This window comes from Gordionus sp. m RMFG-2023, chromosome 2 (genome assembly GCF_954871325.1).
Source record: "Gordionus sp. m RMFG-2023 chromosome 2, tfGorSpeb1-WG-v2, whole genome shotgun sequence".
In the NCBI taxonomy this organism is placed as follows: domain Eukaryota; kingdom Metazoa; phylum Nematomorpha; class Gordioida; order Chordodea; family Parachordodidae; genus Gordionus; species Gordionus sp. m RMFG-2023.
Window position 1 is genome coordinate 21176467 of NC_088776.1, and position 24123 is coordinate 21200589.

The 24123-nt window shown below is 27.6% G+C and overlaps 1 protein-coding gene across 1 annotated transcript; it reads left to right on the forward strand.

The window, feature by feature from the left end:
* Window positions 1-3429: 3429 nt before the first annotated feature.
* Window positions 3430-19265, forward strand: LOC135924796 (uncharacterized). The gene is made up of 5 exons (XM_065459907.1): window positions 3430-3571; window positions 3616-3818; window positions 12116-13095; window positions 16544-17467; window positions 18681-19265. Exons 2-5 carry the CDS (start codon window positions 3657-3659, stop codon window positions 19015-19017), a joined length of 2403 nt encoding a protein of 800 aa, XP_065315979.1. The 5' UTR covers window positions 3430-3571; window positions 3616-3656; the 3' UTR covers window positions 19018-19265.
* The last annotated feature ends 4858 nt before the right edge of the window (window positions 19266-24123 follow it).

A 24123-nucleotide genomic window follows, 5' to 3' on the forward strand; every position in this document is an offset into this window, starting at 1 on the left:
TCACATCTTTTAAAGTAGTGATTCTATAATGGCAAAATATCATTTCGGTACAATGGGTAATGATTTATCAACTATTGAGGTGTATCGTTGAAATTGATTGTATTGATTACTTTTTCACTTTAAAAACATTGCCGACTATATTAAATAATATTTAAATTAAATACTAAATACAGATATTTATTATCTATTCGAAACATTTTTTATTGATTTAGCCTTTATTTTCATTTGATAGGCTCATATAGGACATATAAGTATGGATTTTAAGATTTTAAAGATTTTTTAACATAATAGTTAATGGAAATAATTTATTAACTACTAATCTTCACGTTAGATTGTGAGTCATAAGGTGAGGGGATGTTCAAAACTTTTACTTACATAATATCTCTACTAAATTAAAAAGTCAATATCTTAATAAGTAGAGTTTTTACATATTGAAACTAATTTTAAATATTTATGAAAATTTTAAGTACAGTTTCTCCCCTTTCAGCCTTAATTATGAGCAATTAAATAGGAGCAATAATATTTTTATAAACGAATTTAATCGCTAGCTTTAAATATAAAATAGTATTCTAATATATCCTGATACACCCAAAAATGAATTACCTTCCAAACATCCAGCAAATGTCAATATCAAATTTTTCTTGTTATAACATCTTCTATCAAATAAATCCTACATGAAGTATTCGAAGCTATTAATTTATTTTCAATAGACTCGATAGGAGGATTGGATGATATCAAATCTTACTAAGAGATCCTATAAAACTTCCAATAACTGCTAATGAAATACAAAAACTAATTGTAATCTGAAACTTAATGTATGGTATGGGAGTAATGCCAGATTATCAAGTTCTAATGGTCGATATGCTTTATCAGGCTAGACTTAAACGTATCTCTACCTTACACTTATAGAAGATGTTGGGTTATGTTTGATTATAATGCTTTTTTCTTTTTATAATTATATTATTTAAAAAAATAAATTATAAAATTTTTTTAAAAAATGACTAAACTGAGAATGGACTTATTTTTGATATAATTCTTAAAGAAATGATGTAAACCCCAAATTTTTTTATGGTTATATTTGTTAGTTCCTATAATATTATTTAAAAAATATAAAATATTTAAAATTTTATAAAAATGACTAAATGTGAATATACTTGTGTGATAATATTCTTAAAGAAATGATGAAAACTCGGGAATTTTTGCATTTTCTGATTAAAGTTAGTATCAACCAAATTTTAATCATGAAAAATAAACTTCTATAATGTTTTATATTGTTAAAATACGAAATTAAAAATATCCTCCATCTAGCGGATATTTTATTAACAATAATGATATGAACACAATATACTATAAAAAATTTTAAATTGTATCTTATTTCCTAAAGGCCAAAAATTATCAGAAGAACGATTATATATATTAAGCTATCTGTTTAGACCAAACTGGCAACGCGTGTAGATTATTTAGCATCTCATTTCCTTTTTCTATTGGAAGAATGATATGTATATCTATGTATTAAATCTCCTCTATTTAGGAAATATTTAAAATTATTATTTTCTCTCAATGTCATTTTGAGATTATCTTAATATGATAAAGCTAGGATAGATTTAATATACTCCCATTCAGTCATTTCATTCCACTAAAACACTCAAAATGCCTTACAAGGAGGGGGGGGGGTATTGCTATGAGGGTACAAGAGTCTAATATCCCTTTCCCCCACTAATTTTATTTTTATTTTTAGCTTTCTTTCAAAATTTTGAGTAGAGACAGAGGCCCCTGGACACTAATTTTTTAATATTTTTTAAAAGTGTTAAATTTGAATTTCTCTTTATTATTGTTATAAAAATTAATATTTTTATATAGTCATAAATATAATTTTTTTTCTTTTTATCAATATTTGGGGGGGGGGGGGGAGCGCAGAGGCTCTAGCCCTCTTAAATATTTAGAAAGCCCTCTAAATACAGAAAATAATAAAAAATAATTTTGGAAAAGGGAAAAAATTAATTTTTAAAATAATTATCTAAAAAAAATAAGTTAATTTCCAAAAATAAAAATATGTTTTTATTTAATGTTAAGCCTCCTGAGATTGCTAGAGAGAAATTAAAATAGTAAAATAAATGCATACGATAAATGTTTACTTTCAACCTAAAAAGCGGGGAATAGGTTAAGTAACCTAAAATACTATGACAAGTACATTATATAGTTAATAATATAAGCACCTTCTTACTAGCCTGCTGCCGAAATAGATTTAAAGATCTCCACTAGAGATCTGCAATGCTAGGCTCGGCCAACCCGTTTCGGTTAGTTAAGTTTTTTGCGCTTCTCCTTAAATTTTTTAAAAAAATTTCCCAGCCCTGTCGGTAAAAGTTTTAGTTAGGCCCGGGCCGTTAAAGTTTTGCGAAAATTCCACCACTGCCCGTTAAATTTTTTTAAAATTTTCCGGTCATTATATTTTTATATCTATATCTTTTTCCCCCAACAACTATAAAGCTTATATATCTCTCTTAATTTTTTTGCATTGTCAATAAGGATCTTATATTCTTATCTGGCAAAATATTATTGAAATTATTTATCATTTTATCAATAGGGCTAAATCATTGAATCAATTATTAAAAGAAACATTGAAGTAATAATGTTTAAATAATTCCAGAGTTCTTATGTCTAGCTAGGTCAGTGTATCGGGCTTATAAACCACTACCATATATGTACTCTTCTCATGAGAAATTACGGTTCTCATTCCTAATATTATATATTTGCTAAACTAATTTATAGACTTATATAATATGATTGAAGTGCCAGCACACTGGTTACCATTTATTATATTTTCCCGAAAGAACTGTGCTGGCACTTCAATCATATTATCTAAGTATATAAATTAGTTTAGCAAATATATAACATTAGGAATAAGAACCGTAATTTCTCATGAAGAAGAGTACATATATGGTAGTGGTTTATAAGCCCGACACCTATCTAGACATATTTTTAAAAAGTTATAAAGGACCTAGTCATGCCGGAAAATTCTTACTAGTGTTGTTAAATAGCGAGATTTAGCGTCTATTTTAGAAAACGGCCCAACTTAAGTCTATTTTAAAATTTCCCGTTTGAGATTTTAGCCAAAATAATATAATGAAAGCCTGGAAATTTTTCTTCTTTCTTTCTTTCTTTCTTTCTTTCTTTCTTTCTTTCTTTCTTTCTTTCTTTCTTTCTTTCTTTCTTTCTTTCTTTCTTTCTTTCTTTCTTTCTTTCTTTCTTTCTTTCTTTCTTTCTTTCTTTCTTTCTTTCTTTCTTTCTTTCTTTCTTTCTTTCTTTCTTTCTTTCTTTCTTTCTTTCTTTCTTTCTTTCTTTCTTTCTTTCTTTCTTTCTTTCTTTCTTTCTTTCTTTCTTTCTTTCTTTCTTTCTTTCTTTCTTTCTTTCTTTCTTTCGAATTGTATTAGGTAACGTTGAGCCATTGCGTTGAGCACTACTCAGTAAATTTAACAAAATATTACATCTCGAAGTTTGCATCAATCCTAATTTTGCGAAATGGCAAAAAGGTTAAACGGCTTTGAATAACAATATTTATGGATAATTAAAGGTAATAGAATAAATTGATTTTAATATTTATATATTAAATTAAAGATAACTAATATTTGTTATGTTGTAAACAAAAATGTGACTTTATGATGAAATTTGAATTATACTTAGCATTTTTTTCAATTTTTTTGAATCCATGTCTCCTATTATTACAAGCAAATAAGCATTACACACTTCAGGATGTAGAGAATATAGACTCCACCAAATGTGAGGTTATTTATACCTATTTGGATGATAAACTTAATCAAGTAAATGGTTTTATAATATATTTTTATCATTTGTTATGGTTTTAATATTCACACAAATTATAAATCTAAATGAATTAGATTAGTCAATTCTATATTTTCAGAGTAAATTATTTACTTAATTTGCATAAAATTAGAGAGTTTGACTTTTATACAAAATATACCAAATACCTTCACTTTTATGTTTAAATCTGTTTGAAAAAAAATCTTCAAAGATTTTGGACAATTAATATTGAGCAAAAAATCTTTGAAAATTATAGAATTGAATATTTTTTTAAAAATCTTTAAATTTGTGATTTCATCATGAAATATTTTTTATACATAAAAATCACAAAAGATTTACTCATAAAACATTTTTTAAAAAATATTTGAAATTTTATTAAAAGTTGATCAAAAATCTATTTGAGCATTTCTGATTTAAATTATAGGAATCTATAAATTTTAGATAATTACAATATTTCAATTGGGCTGCTCTGATGTTACATCTCCATATTGGATTGACACCAATACTCACTTTTTAAAAAATATCAGATTGGCCAATATTTTTTATAAATTTAACCATTAATGATTTTATAAAGCAAAATATTTTGTATATATTTATCAAAATTTTTATGTGTTTGTCTATTTGGTTATTCCATCATTTTACATAGAACAAACTTATAGTAAATAAATAACTTGAGGCACTTATCTTTATAAAGTAAAATATCCAATATAAAATAAAATCATTTTATTTATTGATAATTTACATTTTACTCAAATATAGACACATATTTTTTTTAAAAGAGTTGGGATAATTAATTTTTTATTTAAAACATTTAAAATTATATAGAGATTTTTTTATTCCATTATCTTACATTATATAAAGTTCCTGGGGTGGCCTAGTGGGTTTATAATGTATGCTTGGAAACCGAAGATACCAGATTCAATCCTGATAAGACTGTAAAAATTTTCAGGTTTTTCTTTGATAACTGATGTGTAAAGACATATGACAAGATGAATTTCTGAGCTTAGAAATGCCACCCTGGTAGGATACTTGTCCAATACACCAAATGAAAGATACACACAAAAATATAAATATGAAAGCTAGGGTGTTTCAACCAAGTGATGCACAGGGTGAAGGCCTCCATCATGTGAAAAGTAAAATAAAGTCAAAGCAATAAAAATAAGGTTAGCAAGCTTGAATATTGGTACACTTAAAGGTAAGTAAAGAGGGCATCCATGTTGAACAAGAGAAAAGTTGATATAGCATGTATACAAGAGGCGAAATGGGCAGAAGACTTTAATAACACTGTGTGACAAGAAAAATGGGAGAAGAAAATAAAAACAAGTTTTGGTGCAGAATTTGACGCTGAGTTTGAATCCGTTTTCCAAATTTTCCATACACGTCAAGTTTTAAAAATATTACCGTATAAAGACAACTTTTCGAAATTTCAAAAATGGTAAAATTTAGGTCTTTATACGGATATATTTTAAAAAGTATTGAATAAAAATCCCTGTAAATTGGTGATAGTGTTAAACTTATATTTCTTTATAAATTTACTAATTTTTTATCTATTGGTTTTTGAGAAAAATGGTAAAGAATTTCGTTTTGGGGGCCTTAAGTTTTCAATTTAAATTACTATCAAAATTATTAACTTTAGAAGATAAATTTTATATAATTTTGCTTCAAATATGCTCAAGATTGTATATAATTCTAATTATATTTTAAAAGTACTGCCATGAAAATTCAACCAAAATCTATAAATTAAAAAAGTCGGTACAGATATTTTCGAACTTTTTAATTTGTACACTTTTATTGAATTTTCTATGCATAAAGCATTTTTAAAGCAAAATTAAGGTAATATTTATCTTTTTTAGTTGTATTTAGTAATATTTTATGCATTTATGATCAATTTATACCAAAATCAGATGTCTGTACCCACTTTTTTAATTTGTACTCTTTTTGAATTGAGCATTTTTGAAGCAAAATTCATTTAAAATGCAATAATTGGTAATTTTTTCATATTTTTTATTAATATTTATCATTTTTAGATGTATTTAAAAATATTTGTTTTTTTAATCAATTTATACCAAAATATATGATTTTCCAATGGAGTACCTTGAATCCGTAGTATGGGCAATAAATAATAATGCCTATAACGAGTAGGAAGAAAGGAGTTTTTTTTCGCGCTTAATTTTTCATAAACATTTAATTTCTTTCATTAATTTTTTTTTGAGAATGAAAGCCACAATAAATAAATATATTAAATGTAAACTATATTAAAAAAGATTTTATAAATAAAGGTAAATTTAAAAAATATAGGTTGTTTAAAAATTGAGTAAGGATTTTATAAAAAAAAATGTATAATAATAATAAGGAAGGTTTGCTGCAAAAATTAAGATAATTTTTTAGTTGTAGGGATCATTAGAACCAAAGTTATAAACCTTAAAAAAGTGCTAAAAATGACCTTTTTGGCCACTTTAACCTAAAATAAATAAAAAAACCTGACGTGCTAGAAAAAAACTGACAGCAGATTAAGAATATGCATAAAAAACTGTCTTAAAACATGTTTATTTGATTTTCTCCCAAAAAATCAAGTCAAAATTTGTCACACAGTGTAATTGGAGATGGGTATAAATTGTACTATAATGGAATTGTTAGCAATAGGAATGGTGTCGGCATCATCCTCAGTCAAGATCTAACCTCCTCAGTGGTAGAAGTCAACAGGATCTCTGATAGACTAATGAAAATAAAACTCTGAATTGGTCAATAAATACTACACATTCTTTCAGTATTTGCTCCTCAAACGGGTTGCAAAGAAGAAGAGAAAGATGACTTTAGAGTTATCTTTGATGAAGCTTTAATGGAAATCCCTAAGGATGACCTAGTCATAATAGGTGGAGACTTAAATACACCTGTGGGAAAAACAAGACATAGCTACAAAAGGCATCATGGTGGTTTTGGATATGTAGAAAGAAATGATGAAGGAGAGCATGTACTGAAATTTGCGCAAGCCTTTGACCATGCCTTAACCAACATTTACTATAAGAAAAAGGACAGTCATATAATAACATATTAAAGTGGTACAAGGAAAACCCAGATTGATTGCATGCTAATCTCTTGCAGAAGATTTAAGAAAATTTTTACAGTATCTTATCAGGATTGAACCTGGTACCTCACACATCATGAACCCACTAGGCCACCCTGGGGACTTAATATAATGTAAGATAATGGAATAATAAATATCTGTATATAAATTTTTTTTAAAATGTTTTAATCAAATTAATTATACCAAATCTTTAAAAAACACTCCCCATGTCAAAACCTTATACAACCAGTGATGGAACAAGAAATAATCACATGCCTCAAACATATGAAAAACAACAAAGCAAGGGGTTCTGATGATATTCCAATAGAAAGCCTTAAAGCACTAGGAGATGAAGGAATACATTTCCTTACAAATCTGTACAATAAAATATTGGGAAATGAAGAGATTCCTCAAAAATGGAAGCAGAGTTAATTCCTATCTTCAAAGGGGATCCACATAATTGTCAAAATTGTCACACTGTATTAAACTTTACGAAAAAATATTAGAAAAAAGGTTAAGAGACATAGTTGATATAGGAGAGGGCTTTATGCCTGGAAGATCGACTGATGCAATCCACGCAATTAGGCAAATGAGTGAGAAATATAGAGAAAAGGACAAAAAGCTACACATGGTTCTTCTCGATCTAGAAAAGGTCTTTGACAAGAAGACTTATATGGTGGGCGCTACGCCACAAAAAGATACCCGAAAAATATATAAGAATAATATAGAATGGTCCATAGCACAACTGGTACTTCACAATAGTCGAGGGAGTTCATCAAGTGTCGGCTCTCAGCCCACATCTCTTCATAACAGTAATAGAGGTATTATAACAGTCTATACCACAAATATTCCCGTGGAATATGATATTTGCAGATGATATTGTGATACTTGCTGAATCCAAGGATGAAATGAAAGAAAGATTAGTGAGTTGGATAAATATCCTAAGCACGGACTAAAAGTAAACAGAAAAGACGGAGTATATGGTGATAGGAGGAGATGAAACAGAGAGCATTAATATAAATAGGGCTATGCCGATATTTAGCGTTTTCCAGAAATATCGGATCAGGCCGATGCCTATAAAAACCGATCCGATCTTTTTATTTTATGTTATGTATATTTATTTTACATTATTATATTTTTTTTTAAACAATACAAATGCACAACACCCTCTAAATTTTATTTCTATAGTTAGTCCATATCTTAAAAGCTTATTGCCAGAAAATCTAGAGGATCTCATCAGAGACCTGCAGGGCCTGGCCATTTTTTAAAATATACCCGGACCGGGCCTGAAATTTTTTTTTAAAAAGCCGGGCAGGGCCATAAAAAATTAATAAAAAAAAATTTGGGCCGGGCCATTCAATTGGTATCTCTGCAGGTGACTGGCTCTCATATTTAATAAAAAATACAATTTTATAATTCTTACCAACATAAAATGGATATAATATATTATTAAATATATTTTTTTAAAATTATATCTTAATTGTAGGAATAAAAAAATTAAATTAAATGCATAATTCGATTTTTTGCATAAAAAATATTGATTTCTTAATTACATTTGGTTCAAAGGGGGGTAATGAAAAATCAGTATAAATATAGGATCGGTTTTGAAGCAATATCTGATCGGATCGGTGAAAAATATGTGGATCGGCAGAGCCCTAGATATGGCAGATATCGGCAATTGAAAGCTGCAAATATTTGGACTCCACTATACAAACAAACGGCACAATAGAAAAAGAGATAAAGTGTAAAATTAATCAAGGGTAGTTAAAGTGGAGATCTTTATCTGGAGTGCTATTTGACAAAAGAATCCCACACAAATTAAAGGGAAAAATTTGCAGTTCCATAGTACAACCAACTATTCTATATAGTTCGGAAACATGGCCGACCAAGGAATCAGACGAGAGAAGTCTACAAACTATGGAGATTAGAATGCCGAGGATGATTGCTGGGTTAACAAGAAAGGATAAAGTGCGCAGTACAAGAATACTAAGTAGTTTAAAGGTTGTGCCCATTAAGACTAAGTTAATGGTAAACAGACTTAGGTGGTATGGGCACACAATGAGAAGGCCTATGAACTACACAGGAAATAAGGTTGAGAGTTTGGAAGTGATGGGCAAACATAAAAGAGGAAGGCCAAAACTTCAATGGGGTCATAAAATTAGAGTCAATATAAAGAAGTATAAATTAGATAAAAGAGATTGTATGAATAACATAAAGTGGAGAGAGATGTTGAAGGAGCTTACCACCAGAAAAGGTGAAAGCTAAAGAGAGAGAAAAAAATAAACTAGTAGCCATCCCGTCAAGAATTGCGGGCGAACCATATATTTCTTCGTCGTTTGATGATGGAGAAATCATAAATTTTACTTTTTGCAAAAACCTTTTGTTTAAAAAATTTGTTGCTGGTATATTTGTCTTCTGATATGAATATTATATTGATTTTACTACATTATATATAAAAATACTATATATATATATATATGTTTCTATATTATCTTACTAATTAAATTTGTTCGTCTTTTATCCATAGTTAAATTTTACAAAATAAATTTAATATATTGTTTATTTTTATTAAATACAATAAAATAATTTTTTGGAATGGGTTTAGGCCGGACTTGGGAAATTTTTTTGTATTATGGGCTTGTGATTTTTTTAATAATAGATATGAGCCAGGCCTGGGGCTTAAAATTTTTTTTACTGCGGGCATAAGCTAGGCTTGGTTAAAAAATGAAGGTCTCTGATTCGAATCTATAACTATCTGATTAGTGATACGCGCACCAACTTACTAGGCCACAGATGCTACTCGAAAACAACTAACCATAAAATTGCGACTAGGGATTTACCGATATTTTTATCGGATCGGGCCGATATTTCACCCATTTTAAAATTTTGGTTATCGGCTAATATTATAAAATTTCCCGATCAGATCCGATATATAGCGTCTTTAACAAAATTAAAATGTTATCAAATTTTAAAAATAAGTTATATCTAAAATCATTTATTTTTATAAATAAAATCGAAATCCATTTTTTTGTAAATTTTTTGAATAATTAATTAATAAACATTCTACCATATCGTTATTTTTTTGTGCATTCTGTTTATAAAAGTGTGCGATAGTCTCTTCAGAATCTGTTTTTAGTGAAGCTGGTGATATTGACAATTACCATCGCTACAGGCTGATCTGATAAATTGGAAATTTTGTTATTTCTAAAAAGAAATCTTCGATATATTAATGTTAAATATTATTTTAAATATTTATTCCAAATTTTATAATATTATTTGTTTATTATTTATTATGTATATTATTTATTATGTATATTATTTATTATGTATATTATAGATTAACTCCAAAAAGTGGTATCGGTACACCCCTAATTGCGACGCTATCTAATATTTGAAAAACCGATAAATACAAAAACGTTCAACGTTATACATAACTTCCCTCCCTATTTACTGTCAATATGTTATTTTTTCAACCTTAAATCATTTTTTGAACGCGTTTTAAAATATGGTTATGTTGGAAATGTATTCCAGCTGTGTATAAAACCTACTTTGGGGTTTTTAGAAAATTTTTCTGTGAACTTTTCTTAATATAATTTATATTAGTTTTTACATATATTTTTTATATAAATTCTAAGTATTCAAGTTATCAAAATTGTCTGAAATTCATAGGGTAGGTATTCTAAACCATACATTTCTTGTAAAATTCAGATTCTTAAAATTTAAAAAACGCCCTAAACAAAAAAATATGGGCCCTAGTTCGAGTTCAGGAATAAAATTTTAAAAAAAGGTCGGGTCCGGGTTCAGGGTTTGGAGAACATAAAGAAATATTGACTCAAAATTACATAATTTTTTTTTACATCTATTTATTCTATATTTCATATAAATACACATACATAATTTCAAGTAAAAAAATTACTACATTCATAATATAAAATGGAATTATGAAAACCAAAAAATTTTGAAAGATGCAAAGAAAAAAATAATTCCACAAAATTCTTTATTAAAAAATATTATTTTAATATATTTTGTCAGGATACGGGTTTACATCCCTGATTTAAAGTTAAAAAAAAATAACGAAAAAAACACATTGACGCTAACATTTACATATGAATTAAAAATTTACAATGATAGAATTATTAAAAATTTCTTTAATATTCAAGGTTAGCTCTGAACTATCTTTGTTGTTCATAATGAAAAATATGGTTTGAAAAAATAGATAGTTTGAGATAAAATAATTTCTTTATCCTGATTACTCTCTTCTTTACAGTCATTTATACGATTATTTAAAACTTGTTATTTTGTAATAAAATGAAACTATTATATTATTCTTGTAATATTTAAAATGTAAATCTATGTCAAAAAAAAAGACGACTATAAAAATGCCTGAATTTAACATTCATTATGCCCAAAACTCTTTCTACAGATAAATTTTATTGTAGCTTATTTTGTCATTATAAAATCTATTTAAAAAGTATGGCTTAATAAAAAAATGCAATAATTTCCAATAAATGGAGGCTTATACAGTTATAAAAATAAGTTTGAATTTTTAAAAACGGTTTGAACCATTTCGCATAAATTAAAGTAGTATATTTTAAAAAATGTTATCACTAAGACCCAATTATATAGATATAGAACAACTAACGCTTAGTTCACTATTATGCACGTACAAATATACATAATTTATAAATTATAATAAATAACCATATTTTCTAATTATGATATAAATATTTAATATAAAAATGGCGACTGATACTGCCCAACCAATCATTATAATTGATAATGATCTTTTAAAAGTTAGGATACCAATCAAATCGGTTCACCGACTTGTTTGGAGGTTCGAGCTACGAAATTTTAATGGTTAAGATTTCGATTTTGTTTGATAAATAATAACGGTCCAGATTAGGTTAGGATACCTGTTTTAAAGTAACATTTGCATTTTCTCATATTATATAAAAAAAATTAAAAATGTTAAAAGCGGGGAATTTTTCTGCTTCATTTTTTGGGGAAAATAGTAAAAAAAACGTTAATTACAGTAACGAATCGAGGTATAATTTACGTATTAATATTTTTGCGTGTTTTACCTGCTACCTTGTAATTTAAAAGTTTTTTTTGTCACCTAAATATAAATTTTAATATACTTAGCTTGAATGAATGATGTAATATACAGACATAAAGTTAATATTATATGGCTTCATCCATTTACAAATATATATATATATATATATTAATTAGAAAATTGATTGGGGATCAAAAATCAAAAGGCAGAATAAATCAGACTCTGATCTTAAAGCCTGCTTTCTTATCACGCGAGACGGAAACTTTCAACATGACACCATTTTCAGAATTTTGAATGAAATCTCAAATTCGGAATCTTTTTTTTATATAAACGTGACTCATAAGTTTCCATTTGAACATAAAAATAAAAAACCAGTTATTGTATTATCGCAACAACTTGTTAAACCACAAGAAAAATCTTATACCTTAAATAATAGTAACCTTAACGATCAAGGCAAACACAGAATATCTATTTTGGTCAGGATAAAGATACAGACGCCACAGCCTTACCACTTTTCTCGTGGTCTCTACGAAACATTAATATTTGACATCTTGAAATCCATGATCAATATCTCGTCATTATTATCTACTTCTACCTATATTAACAACCGCATTTTAAAACGATCGCTTAACGATTTGATTAAGGATGAATACGATTACAACGCTTTATTATCCTCCGATGATTCGGCTTTATACTCTGGTAACCAACAAAATCTACGTAATTTGGATATCCGGCAAGAAAATTATCATCTTTTAGATTCTTATAACGTCAACGGTTCTCAGTCGGTGCCATTTAAAATCGACCGCAAAACACAAGTTTTACATTCTGCTACTTTCTTTCATAACGGAAATAATAGCAATGTCAATCAGAATAACGCGATCAATGAAATGAATAATAATAATGTACACAACGGTAGCTCTAAAAATATGATGAATTCGATCGGTGCGTTTGTAGAGTCACAGCAGGGGAAATCTAACTTAGGAGGCTTTCCACCTTCCCTTAGAAGGCCTTTAGATCAGCACGAAGTGGCGGTGGGAAAGTATTTTAGTTTTCCCATTCCTTACGACACATTTTACGATTATATCGATGGGAATACACCTAACCTCAAACTAACCCTCTATACTATAGATAAAATTCCGCTTAATGAAGATGGCAGGTTTAATTATATTTTCTTATATCTCTACTACCTTGTGCCGGAAAACATCATTCACCATTAAATTTTTAGTCATGAAAAAAATATAAAATATTTTATATGGGATAAATAAATTATACCATAAATAATATTATTTAATATATTATATCAAATACTTACTGATCCACACCGAATCCCGGCCTGGTTGTATAATGCTATCATTATGCCCAGGCAGGGCTTAAAAATAAAAAGTATTTGGTGGGCGCTAGTAGAATTAATATTTATCTATATTTTATATATATATTTAAACAAATGGCTCAATAGCATCCATTTATTGCACTATAAAAGGAAAATATATCAGAGACATACAGAGCGTAGCTTTTAATTAGATCTATTTCAAAATCGAATCGAATAGTAAATTATTTATTTTCAAATACGAACAAAGAATTATTCAATTTAAATAAAACTAATAATTCGAATAATACGAATAGTTAATATTCGACAAATTATTCAAATAATATATTTTATTCCAATCGAATTATTCTAATAATTTGATTGAATATTCAATTCAATCAGAAAAATTATTAATTTTTTTAAATAAAATTGAATCATTTGTCATTTCTTTTGATAAACTATTAATCTGAATGGTGATGTGATTAACAAGGTATTCACTAACTGTTTGTGAAAGGTTTTTTTTTAGGAACTTACTTACTGTCAAAAAATCTCATGCCTTACAAAGAAGAACCTATAAGAAAAACTATTTGCCCTATAAATTAAATTAATATACACTGATTTAATAACTTAATCGCTCTCAAATTATCATGATCAGTTTTTCTGTTGGTGTAATCATATAGTGGGTAGGAGACCGAGAATTCAAAATATAATAAATTGTATAATAATGCTAAAATGAGATATGATTCGCATGAAAGCAGTGGTTTTAATAGAAATTTTTTTTATCATGATGATAAAAGTGAAAATCTTTATTATAATTATAACTTGAATAAAAGGAGTTATAATAATTTTAAATGGGAAAAATATCCTAGGGGTATTGTTAAATATCCAAACAAAAAGGAAGTTGATAACTTCAAATGGGAAAAATATCCTAGTGATATTGTTAAAAAAATATAGCAATATTAGTAAAAAGCCTCTAAATTCCGAGTTGAATTTATACCAAAATTTAGATTCTAATGAAATTGATATTTCAGATGGAATAAATAGTAATCAGCCCATTAAAACCTGTGAAATTTTAATGACTGAAAGAATAAGTCGACCATGTAAGTGTCCTAGGGTTAAATTGAGGATTGACTGTAGGTACATTGATTACTGTTTAACACTGGAGCGAACATTTCAATAATGTGGCCTAATGGCATTATTATGAAAGAAAACATGTGTTTAAAACATTTTGATGGTTCGATAATTGAAGTTTTAGGTAAAACTCAATTGGGATGTTGTTTTCAATGATACTATCATAAGTTTGGATTTATGGATAGTAGAAAAAAATGTGGAAACTATTATGGAGTGGGATTGGATTACCAAAATTGGACCTCATAATAATTATTTGGATTTTTTCATTATTGATAGCGAATTGGCTAAAGATAATACTGAAAGAAAATTAATATTTTTCCCTTTTTCATACAAGAGATAAGTTCGTTAATGTGTATATGATCTGATCTAGAGAGGGTATACAAGAGATACATATCTATTTGAATAGAAAAGTTTTTTTTTATGTCTTTGGTCTGGTTATTAACATTGTATCAAATGAAAGAGAAATTAGTTAATGGTAGTAAAAAAAAATTTTTATCGGCAATGTCTGCCAGATTTTGTATTTTTTGTGTTCGTTTATCTTTCTCTAAAGTTCTGATAAGCAGTGTCGGTAAGTTATTTTTAAAACAAAAAATCTTTTTCCATTTCTTGTAATTTATATTTTGTCCCCAGTTATTTTCGTTCGTTATCAGACAACTGCCGTAGTGAAAAGAAAGAGGAACGATGTTGAGATTCGAAGATTGGAACTATATGAGGCACGCGTGGGGAATAATATTTTGGTGATAAAATTTTGTTTGTTTTTATTCCCACTGTCTGCCTGGTCTAGTTTGTGAAATCACTTTCATTGTATTGGTGATAAAAGTTATTTGTTTATAAGAAATTTAAACAAAGTATATTATTTATTTGTGTAGAATTTTTTTTAAATTCAATTAACGTTTGTAAATCATAAAAATATTTAATTTTTTTTGTAAAATTAATTGGAAGTTTGAATATTAAATATATTCTCATGCACACAAACTCACAGCTCGTAGACTTCGGTCATATATCCAAGTTACCATGATACGAAGAATAATGGTATACACATTAATTCGAGGGAGCCGAAAGAAAACATAACGCAGTTTCCAGGATCCAGAAAAAAGAGATGTTTCAACTGCAACGGAGATGATCATCTTCGCAGCCAATGCCCCGCCATCGGTAGAAGATCCAGAACGCCTCTGGGAGACTCCCACCACAATTCCATCAGAGACTTCTCCTTAAATAACAAAAGAAGAGCTAGGGATATTTCTCAGAGCCACCAACAACCGATAGTTTTCTGGGACGTACATTCGGCAGCCGCGGTAGGATCACAAGCGGGGGTCCTTGATTTAGAGCCCAGCGTATCCACCTCATCAAACTCCGGAGATATATTGCAAAGGGCAGTGGCTGAACATTGAAACTTCCACTAATAACAACCAACATTGTAACCTATAACAAAATTAGGGGAAAAAACAAATGAACCAATTAACTTCAATATAAAAAAAATTGAACTTAGATAAAAAAAAACTAATACTTAATAATGATAACTTAGAACTTAATCAATTACTTTACTCTTGAGAAATATACTTTTGCAAAATCCTCTTCAAAGACTTAATAAAATTTAATCATGATCCAGATATTTTATTATAATGTTTGAAAATTCACAAAATAATTTTAAAGACATTTTAATTTATTTTTATTCATAAAAAATCCAATAATTCTAATAATCATGTTTTTATAAAAAAAACTAAGAAAATTTCACAAAAAAATTGATATAAACCAATTATAAACGGTTAAAAAATAGATTGACATTATATAAATATATATATATATATCGATATAAAATTGCGACCAGCGATGACAGTATGCAATAAAAGAATTTAAATACGAACAGTGCACTATTCGATTCGCATTCGTTTCTGAATAGGCATATTAATGATTACCTTTATAGGACTGCGATATGAAGAATTGCTTAAAAATATTTATTAAAAATCTAATTATCAATAGAATTTATGTTACACCATTAAATTTGTTACAATTCACACTAGACGAACACCACTTATATTAATCTAATTTATTATATTTCGAAAATAAAATACACTATTAATACATAAGTTACTCTGTTCAACCTTTTCAATGATGATTTTTATACCAAAGTTAATCCTTTCTCTTAATCATTATTTCACTATATTAGATACAATTGGATCAAATTAGACTCTAGATTACCACCTCGAATATACGGTATTCCTACCACTTCAGACTTGGGCCTGCACCAACTGATGTTAGCGGCTTATAATAAGAGAGGGATATCCGTTTATAATGCTTTTACGGTTTTCGTTCATAATAGACCCAAAGGATTTAGATCTCTTTACGATGAAGGTGTAAATCATAGATTTTGGATATCTATGGATGCCCCTTCTGTCAATTATACTGAATATAGAAGCAGGCTGCTCGGGAATAAGGGGAGATATGGGAACGCGACCAATAGAGGAGGTTACGATTTCAAATCGGACTTAGACAGCCAGATAAACTTTTTATCCAAACTTTTGAATTATTATTACTACGGTAATAATTCTAACATTTTAAACGCTAATCCAGTCATCAACACCTCCCTTTCTCAAAACATATATATCGATTCGATAGAGAAGGGGTCGGTACGGGTTAATTGGATCAACGATACCTTACTAACTCCCGATAAATTATCCCTCGAAGCATTTTCAGATTACATCAAGGAGAAAGGTTACAATTATAGTCGCTTACAGGGCTGTCCCTACGATTCGATCAAGAAAATAGCATCGAAATTTGTTCGACTCGAAAATAGTAATAATAATAACGACGATTTTCTAAACAAGTCGGCAAGAAAGTTTGCCATCAATCCCGATTTTCAAAAGGCCATGGGTCCAGACTACAAGGTCAAAAAGGCCGGCTACGAATTGCTGCATTCGTGTTACCCTTTTAAACCTGCTCCGCTTAAAAGCGTTAAGCAGGCGGGGAATTCCCCAGTCGAAAGCGTTAGCTCTAATCACGAAAGGAGTATCTGGCTAACCACCATCATACCTGCCCTTGTTATGGCTCTCCTCCTATTACTGGCGGGACTTATAGCCTGTTGTCTTTATAGGTATAATATACTCATTTTAATCTTTTTTTAAGAGATAGTAATTTATTTACAATCATAGAGTATTCTTTTTTAAATTAAAACTTTTGGCAAATATTTACATTTTTGCCTAATGCCTTTTCTTAATTTATTAAAAAATAAATAATTATGACTAAAATTTGTTTTTTATTAAAAATAAATTGGCAATTAACTTTTTAAAGTTAAGAAAAAAAAAACATATTTTTTAAATACTCATAAGTTTAGGCCTCAATTAAATATAATTGCTTTTCTGCGCCAATCTTAATTTTTGACATATCGTCGTCTGAGAATTATATTATTTTATCGCCACTTTTTCCAATTTTAAAAGAGAGCAATTTGAAAAATTCCTTATCTGTGTTAATTTTTTTTTTAATTTAAGGATATGCATATTTTATAGTTCCTCATAACTAATTATATAAAATATCATGATATATTTTTCAAAAAATTGTTTATTTTTATTATACTAAAACTGGAGATATATTAAATACCAAATTTTATTTTTATTATTTTAAGAAATAATATTCTATCTAAAAATATTATTGAATAATAATAATTAATTACTAATGTTAACAAGATAACGACTAATATTTTATTTTACAAATTTAAATATGATATTTTGATGGAATGGATAAAATTAATGTATATTATTTTTCTTTAAATAATGATAAAAAAAAATTTTTTATATCAGTAATATCAGGATCTTTATATAGGACCATACAATCAGTTAAAATAACTCTTAATTTCATTTACGCAATACTTGAAAGCGTTCTAAATAATTATATGATGGGATGGATTGATTATTTTTTGTAAATGGAATAATATAATTTTAACAATAAGAAGAGATAGAATAATTTTATATGTTAAAAGTTAAGATTTTTTTATGTTAAATAGATTAATACATTCTTAAATAATAGATCTTTAAAAAAATCATTTTTGACAAAAATTGGAAATGGAATAACCTAATTCTCAGGCGACAATATATCTCGACATTATTATTTTAATTTGGGTACGATAACAAAAAGGTTAAAAATCACCTTAAACCTAGGCCTACCTATTTCAGAAATTAGCAAATATTTTACAAAAACAGGCCTTATTTTAAGAATTTGCATAATAGTTCAAGAAAATAACATTTAATTTTTTTAGAAAAATTATCAAACCTTTACCTAATTGTATTTTGCTTTTGCATGTATCTTATAAGACGGACCCACAAACCTCGATTCACTACGGAAGATGACAAGGCATTATTTAGGAAAGGAATTCCGGTCGTTATATATCCGCAAGAGTTTCAGGATAATCCCAATAACATAGTAGTTAACCCCACGACCACGAACCTTATTCAATACGGTGGAAATATAGCTAACGCTGCTTCTCCTCCCCCATTTCATTCTGCCCATTCCAATCCATACCAACCTCTTCTGCAACCCAATCCTTTAACTCACAATGTTACGATTTTAAGTAATAAACCATCTGCCAATATACCTTCTTCCTCTAAACAAATTAACTACAACAATTATTCAGCACTTAATACTGATTGAAAAAAATTTCGTTCCATTCACTTATAATTCATTGTATATTTAAAAAAATATGTTTTGGTTTTATATTATTCGTATATTTTTTTAATTTTTTTTTATTGTAATAATAGATTTAAAAAAGTTTTATCTGATTTATAAAACATTTTGATCATTTGTATTATCATTATCAATTTGCGTTTTGATTTTTAGGTTGTTGAAATATAAACAATTACAAAAAATATTACCAAATATCATTATTTGCGCATTTTTTTTTACCATGCCTAATTTTTTAAAAAAAATTTTTTGTGTAAATTGTAAAAATATAATAAATTTGTATATTAATTTGTAGTAAAAAAAAATTAATCACGTTTTTAAATATAAAATATGCTAGAAAAATAGTTTTTCTAGAAATGCACGATAGTAGTTCTACCAATATTAATGGTGCATTTATTTTTTGGTTTATTTTGTATATATTTTATATTTATAGCAAATTATATGGTCCACTTTTATAATGTGAAGTTTTAAAAATTCTACTAGATTTTTAATTAATTTGATGAAAGTTATATATATTCTTAAGAAACCTTAAAAGGCTTTTTCAATTTGGTGTGAAAGTTTAAATCGAGCAGATTTTCTTAAGATATTCACAAACTTCTTTGACATTTAATTGAAATTTATTATATTAGTATCCATTTAGAAAAATGGCCAATGAGAATTAACCCATTGTCATTATTGGTTCTATGGAATTAACATGGACTCTAGCTAAAAAATCATTTTGGGTAATTAGTAAGGTTAGAATAACGATTTTTTGAATTAGAATAATGATTTAAATAATTCTCTTTTTTGTTTGAATTTAAATAGTTTAGTTTTTGACTTAAAATCTGAACATTTTATTATACCCCATGTATTTTTACCAATTTGCTTCTAAAAATTAAAAAAATTGTAACATAGTACATCATACTGATATATTAATTTTTAAGAAATATTTTCGTTTTTTAGCAGCGGAGTTATTTTTTAATAAAAATAAATTATTGGGGGAAATTTTTTCCGGGGATTTATTTGCCACTATATTTGTTTTAAGATCTAAAAAATGGGGAATTTATTTCTGGGGAATATTTTTTCCAGAAGAATTTTTTCCCGGCTAATAATTTTCCAGTGATTTTTTTTTCCGCTTATCCATTTTACTATATTTTGCATATAAGTTTTAATTGCTAAAATATAATTTTAATAAATGATATAGGTTATTTTTGTATTAATCCTGAAGTATATTCTGTTTTGTAATATTGTTTAATTTTTTTTCCTGATATTAAAATTAAAATGCAAGTTTATAACTATCAATTTTATTTTATAAGATAAATTTAATTAAAATCAAACATTTTTAAAATTATTTTAAATTTACTCAGAATCAGAATATGTTAGGTTAAAATTATTTTTAAATGTGAATTGTATGATCGAGTAATAACCACAGAAAGTATTTACCTTTAGGTGGTATTGTCTAATTATTTTAAATATAAATTTTATTTAAATTTAAAAAATCGCAATTTAATCAAATAACTAGATTTTTTTTAAATGATAATTTTTACCAACCCTGTATTGTCTTTTGCTAAGCTGGTAAGGCGATTTAGTATTCTATTGGCTCAAGTTACAATTACGATTATGCTGTAATAGCTTATTCAAACGAATCGAATAGTGACTTTTTCATATTCGATTTATTTAAACGAATTAAATTATTTGAATATTTCAGAGGAATATGTTTTGGGAAAATTATGTCAAGATTTTAATCTGGGAGATTTAAGTTCAGAAATCAAAATTTTTTCTAGACCAGAAAGTATAACATTCGAACTTAAATATAATGTTTAAAAAAATCACCTAAACTAATAATCCATAAACTATTTTTTAAAAATTATGATGAGAAGTGTCTCATGACATTTATCCCCAGGACATTTAATTTTTTGGGCTTCGGTCCATGCTGCACCGACCTATCTTCATTTTTCTACAAAATAATCAACCCTACATTTCCCAAGAGTTTCTAGAAATGTTTTAATTATGTGTAATCAGGATTTGGCAAATTAAAAAAAATATACTCCAATTTATAATTATTTTTGAAAAAAGCATTTAAAATACAAATCCTTCTAAGAATACGTTTTTACAAAATATTTCAATTGTAACAATTTTTTTTATACTAAAGATTATTTTTTAAATCGACGAATTTTGGAGAATTTTAAAGACTAATAAGATGAGGTAGAAAATGTTAAGGCTCTTCCAGATACTCTACTAAATATATCTTGTAAATATAATAAAAATAATTTGCTGGAACTTCTATACCCTCTAGGTCTATATGATCTTCATCGAAACTCGGATGACAAAATTAATATTTAACTAAATAAAATGATTTATATTTGTCTCAAATAGTAATAAATACAAGATGCCTTATATTTTTAAGTATTTAGACAAGCCCGTAGCCAGGAATTCTCAGTTGAAAAATTTTGGTATTTTTATTAAAATTTGTAAAAATAAAATAAATATACAAAATAAGTAATTACTAATTATAATGTAAGGTGTCTGCCTGAGTACTTCCCTGTGCCTGAGTAGGCGCAATCCACTAGAAAATTTGGTTTTTTAAAAGAAATTTCGTCCTTCATAGTAAAATATTCGTCCTTTTAAAATTATTTTAGTATTTGATATAATATTGAATCTATAATTAAAGTTTAGGTATGATTGCGTGATAGGCAGGAAATAGTTTACCATTTTTAATACTTAAACTTCAATAGAAATATAGGCATTTTGAAAAAGTATTTGTCCTCTTCATGTAAGAATATTCGTCCTCTTTCAATTTTTTAAAATATTATATTAATAGTTGACATATATTGGTCTTATTAGAGGTATCATCGCGTGTTAAGCATATCTACAATTTATCTTGTTTATTAATTAAATCTTGCTAACATTGACTGACATGTTCTAAAAGAGATTGAGGAGAATCATCATGGGAACTGACAATTCAACAATTCGTGTCTTTTTGCCGAGGAATAAAAAAGGCGGATATTATTTGTTGTTTATTCTTTTAATGGTTAATAAGTGATATTTTATAACCCTGGGTAAATAAAATTTTGAAAACTAAAATTTTCCTAAAAATTTTGATTTTCATCTATTTTTTTTAAATTTAGGAGCCGGGAAACTTTTTGGGGATGATTTGTGGGGGCCTAAAATTATATCGAATGGTTAGGTTTGGAGCAAAAATTTTTTTTATTATGTTCACATTATTTTCTCTTATCATTATTTATTTTTAATGAGATCATTATGATTTGAATATCACATTCCTTGACAATTGTCATGTCGTTTACTATAATTTTATGCACAAAATACCAGTAACATCGCTTGATGCTATACATCATTACCATGTTCTTTTCTTTGTTTTTTCAAATGAAGTAAAAACGCTTCCGTTTGAGTAGAGTGAAAGCTAAGTTTTGATTAATTAATTATATTACATTTTTATACATTGATTTAAGCTTTTTTTAAAGGGCCACTAAAATAATTTTCACTCCAGAAATAATATAGCCAACATTTCTTGTTCTTGATTCATTGAAATCAAAATCCAGGTCGGTGAGTCAGATTAAAGGATAAATGCTTGGGTGAAACAGAATAATTCATCTGGCCAAAATAAGTTGAGAAAGCTGCAAAGAATAGGTTAGATAAGGTATGGGCACGTGAAAAAGCCCTTAGAGGATATATGATAAAGAGAGCTTGCTCCCAATAAACCATAAATGCACTTCAATTTATAATAGATAATAAATTATTTGATACAAAAACTTAATAATTTATGTAAATTTAAGACTCTAACAGCTATAATATATTTGGAAATTTTTGAAATAATTGGCCACTGTCGTATTCAAACTAAAAAATTAGGCACTTTGTCAGCATGGAAAATGATAGAAGATGCTAAGTCTTCTTTATCATCGATTATTTCATCGATTCAAAATAAAGCAATAAAATGGCTTCTAATTGAAATGAAACACTTAAATATTTAAAGCTCCAGGAGAGTATCAGGGTACAGAATGATTTGCCAAAAAATCGAATAGGACGAGCGAAGAGAATATATAGTGACAAATGCCAAGATAAACGTCCTCAAGAATCGATTGATCTTTATAGGTTCGGAGTATTTCGTCCTATAATTGATCAAATTATGAACAGCTTGTCGGATCGGCTCTCTGCGAATTGAGAGTTTATTTTGAATGTGCAGTATTTGCATCCTAGACATCTGAGGATATTCAGCAGATAGAATAATTTTTAATATCCTCTTAAAAATTTAAAATACGTATTTTTAATTTTTAAAAGGAAATTATGCCAGGCTCTAAAGGCAGGGGATGCCAGAAAAATAATTTAATGACATACCCCCTTTTAAAATGTTTAACTATTTAAAATTTAGATTGCAAATCTTATATTGCTGAGGATATTCAGCAGATAGAATAATTTTTAATTTTCTCTTAAAATGTATAAAAAATCCTATGAGGTTGGGAAGTAGGGGTTTCAGGATTTCTATCTTGATGAAATAAATAGTAAAGATATATATATTGCGTGTTAAATTACGTAACGAATAATGTTCATTATCGGTACAAGTCGGGTACAAATTTATCCTGTTTTAAAAATTTGAAAAATCTCAAATTTTGAATACTGGGGGTGGGGGGTGGGGGGGGGGTAGGGGGGTGGCTAACTTCACGCTATAATATAAGGTTTAAATTTTGATTTCCGAAATAAATAATGAAGATAAAGCTTAATTTGAGGCATCATTAGGAAGAGAAAAAAATTCTCTACCGTTGTGCGTTAAAAAAATTTTTAAAAAAAATAAATGTTGAGTGTTTTTTATTTTTGGCGCCATTTCTTTAACGGTCAATAGCTGGAAAACGGTAATGGTACAAATCGAGTTTGAAACGGTACAAATCGAGTTTGAAACGGTACAAATCGGTACAAATCAATCCCTTTTTAAAAATTTGAAAAATCTCATATTTTGAATATTGGGGGGGGGGGGGGGCTAACTTCACGCTATAATATAAGGGTTAAAATTTGATTTCCGAAATAAATAATGAAGATAAAGCTTAATTTGAGGCATCATTAGGAAGAGAAAAAAATTCTCTACCG

Bases quoted from the DNA above. Each gene is read 5' to 3' on its own strand.
- LOC135924796 (XM_065459907.1), top strand. From the start codon at position 3,657: ATGATGAAATTTGAATTATACTTAGCATTTTTTTCAATTTTTTTGAAT. The intron at 13,096-16,543 runs GTTTAATTATAT...TCACTATATTAG, and splicing joins CCGCTTAATGAAGATGGCAG to ATACAATTGGATCAAATTAG. The intron at 17,468-18,680 runs GTATAATATACT...GTATCTTATAAG, and splicing joins ATAGCCTGTTGTCTTTATAG to ACGGACCCACAAACCTCGAT.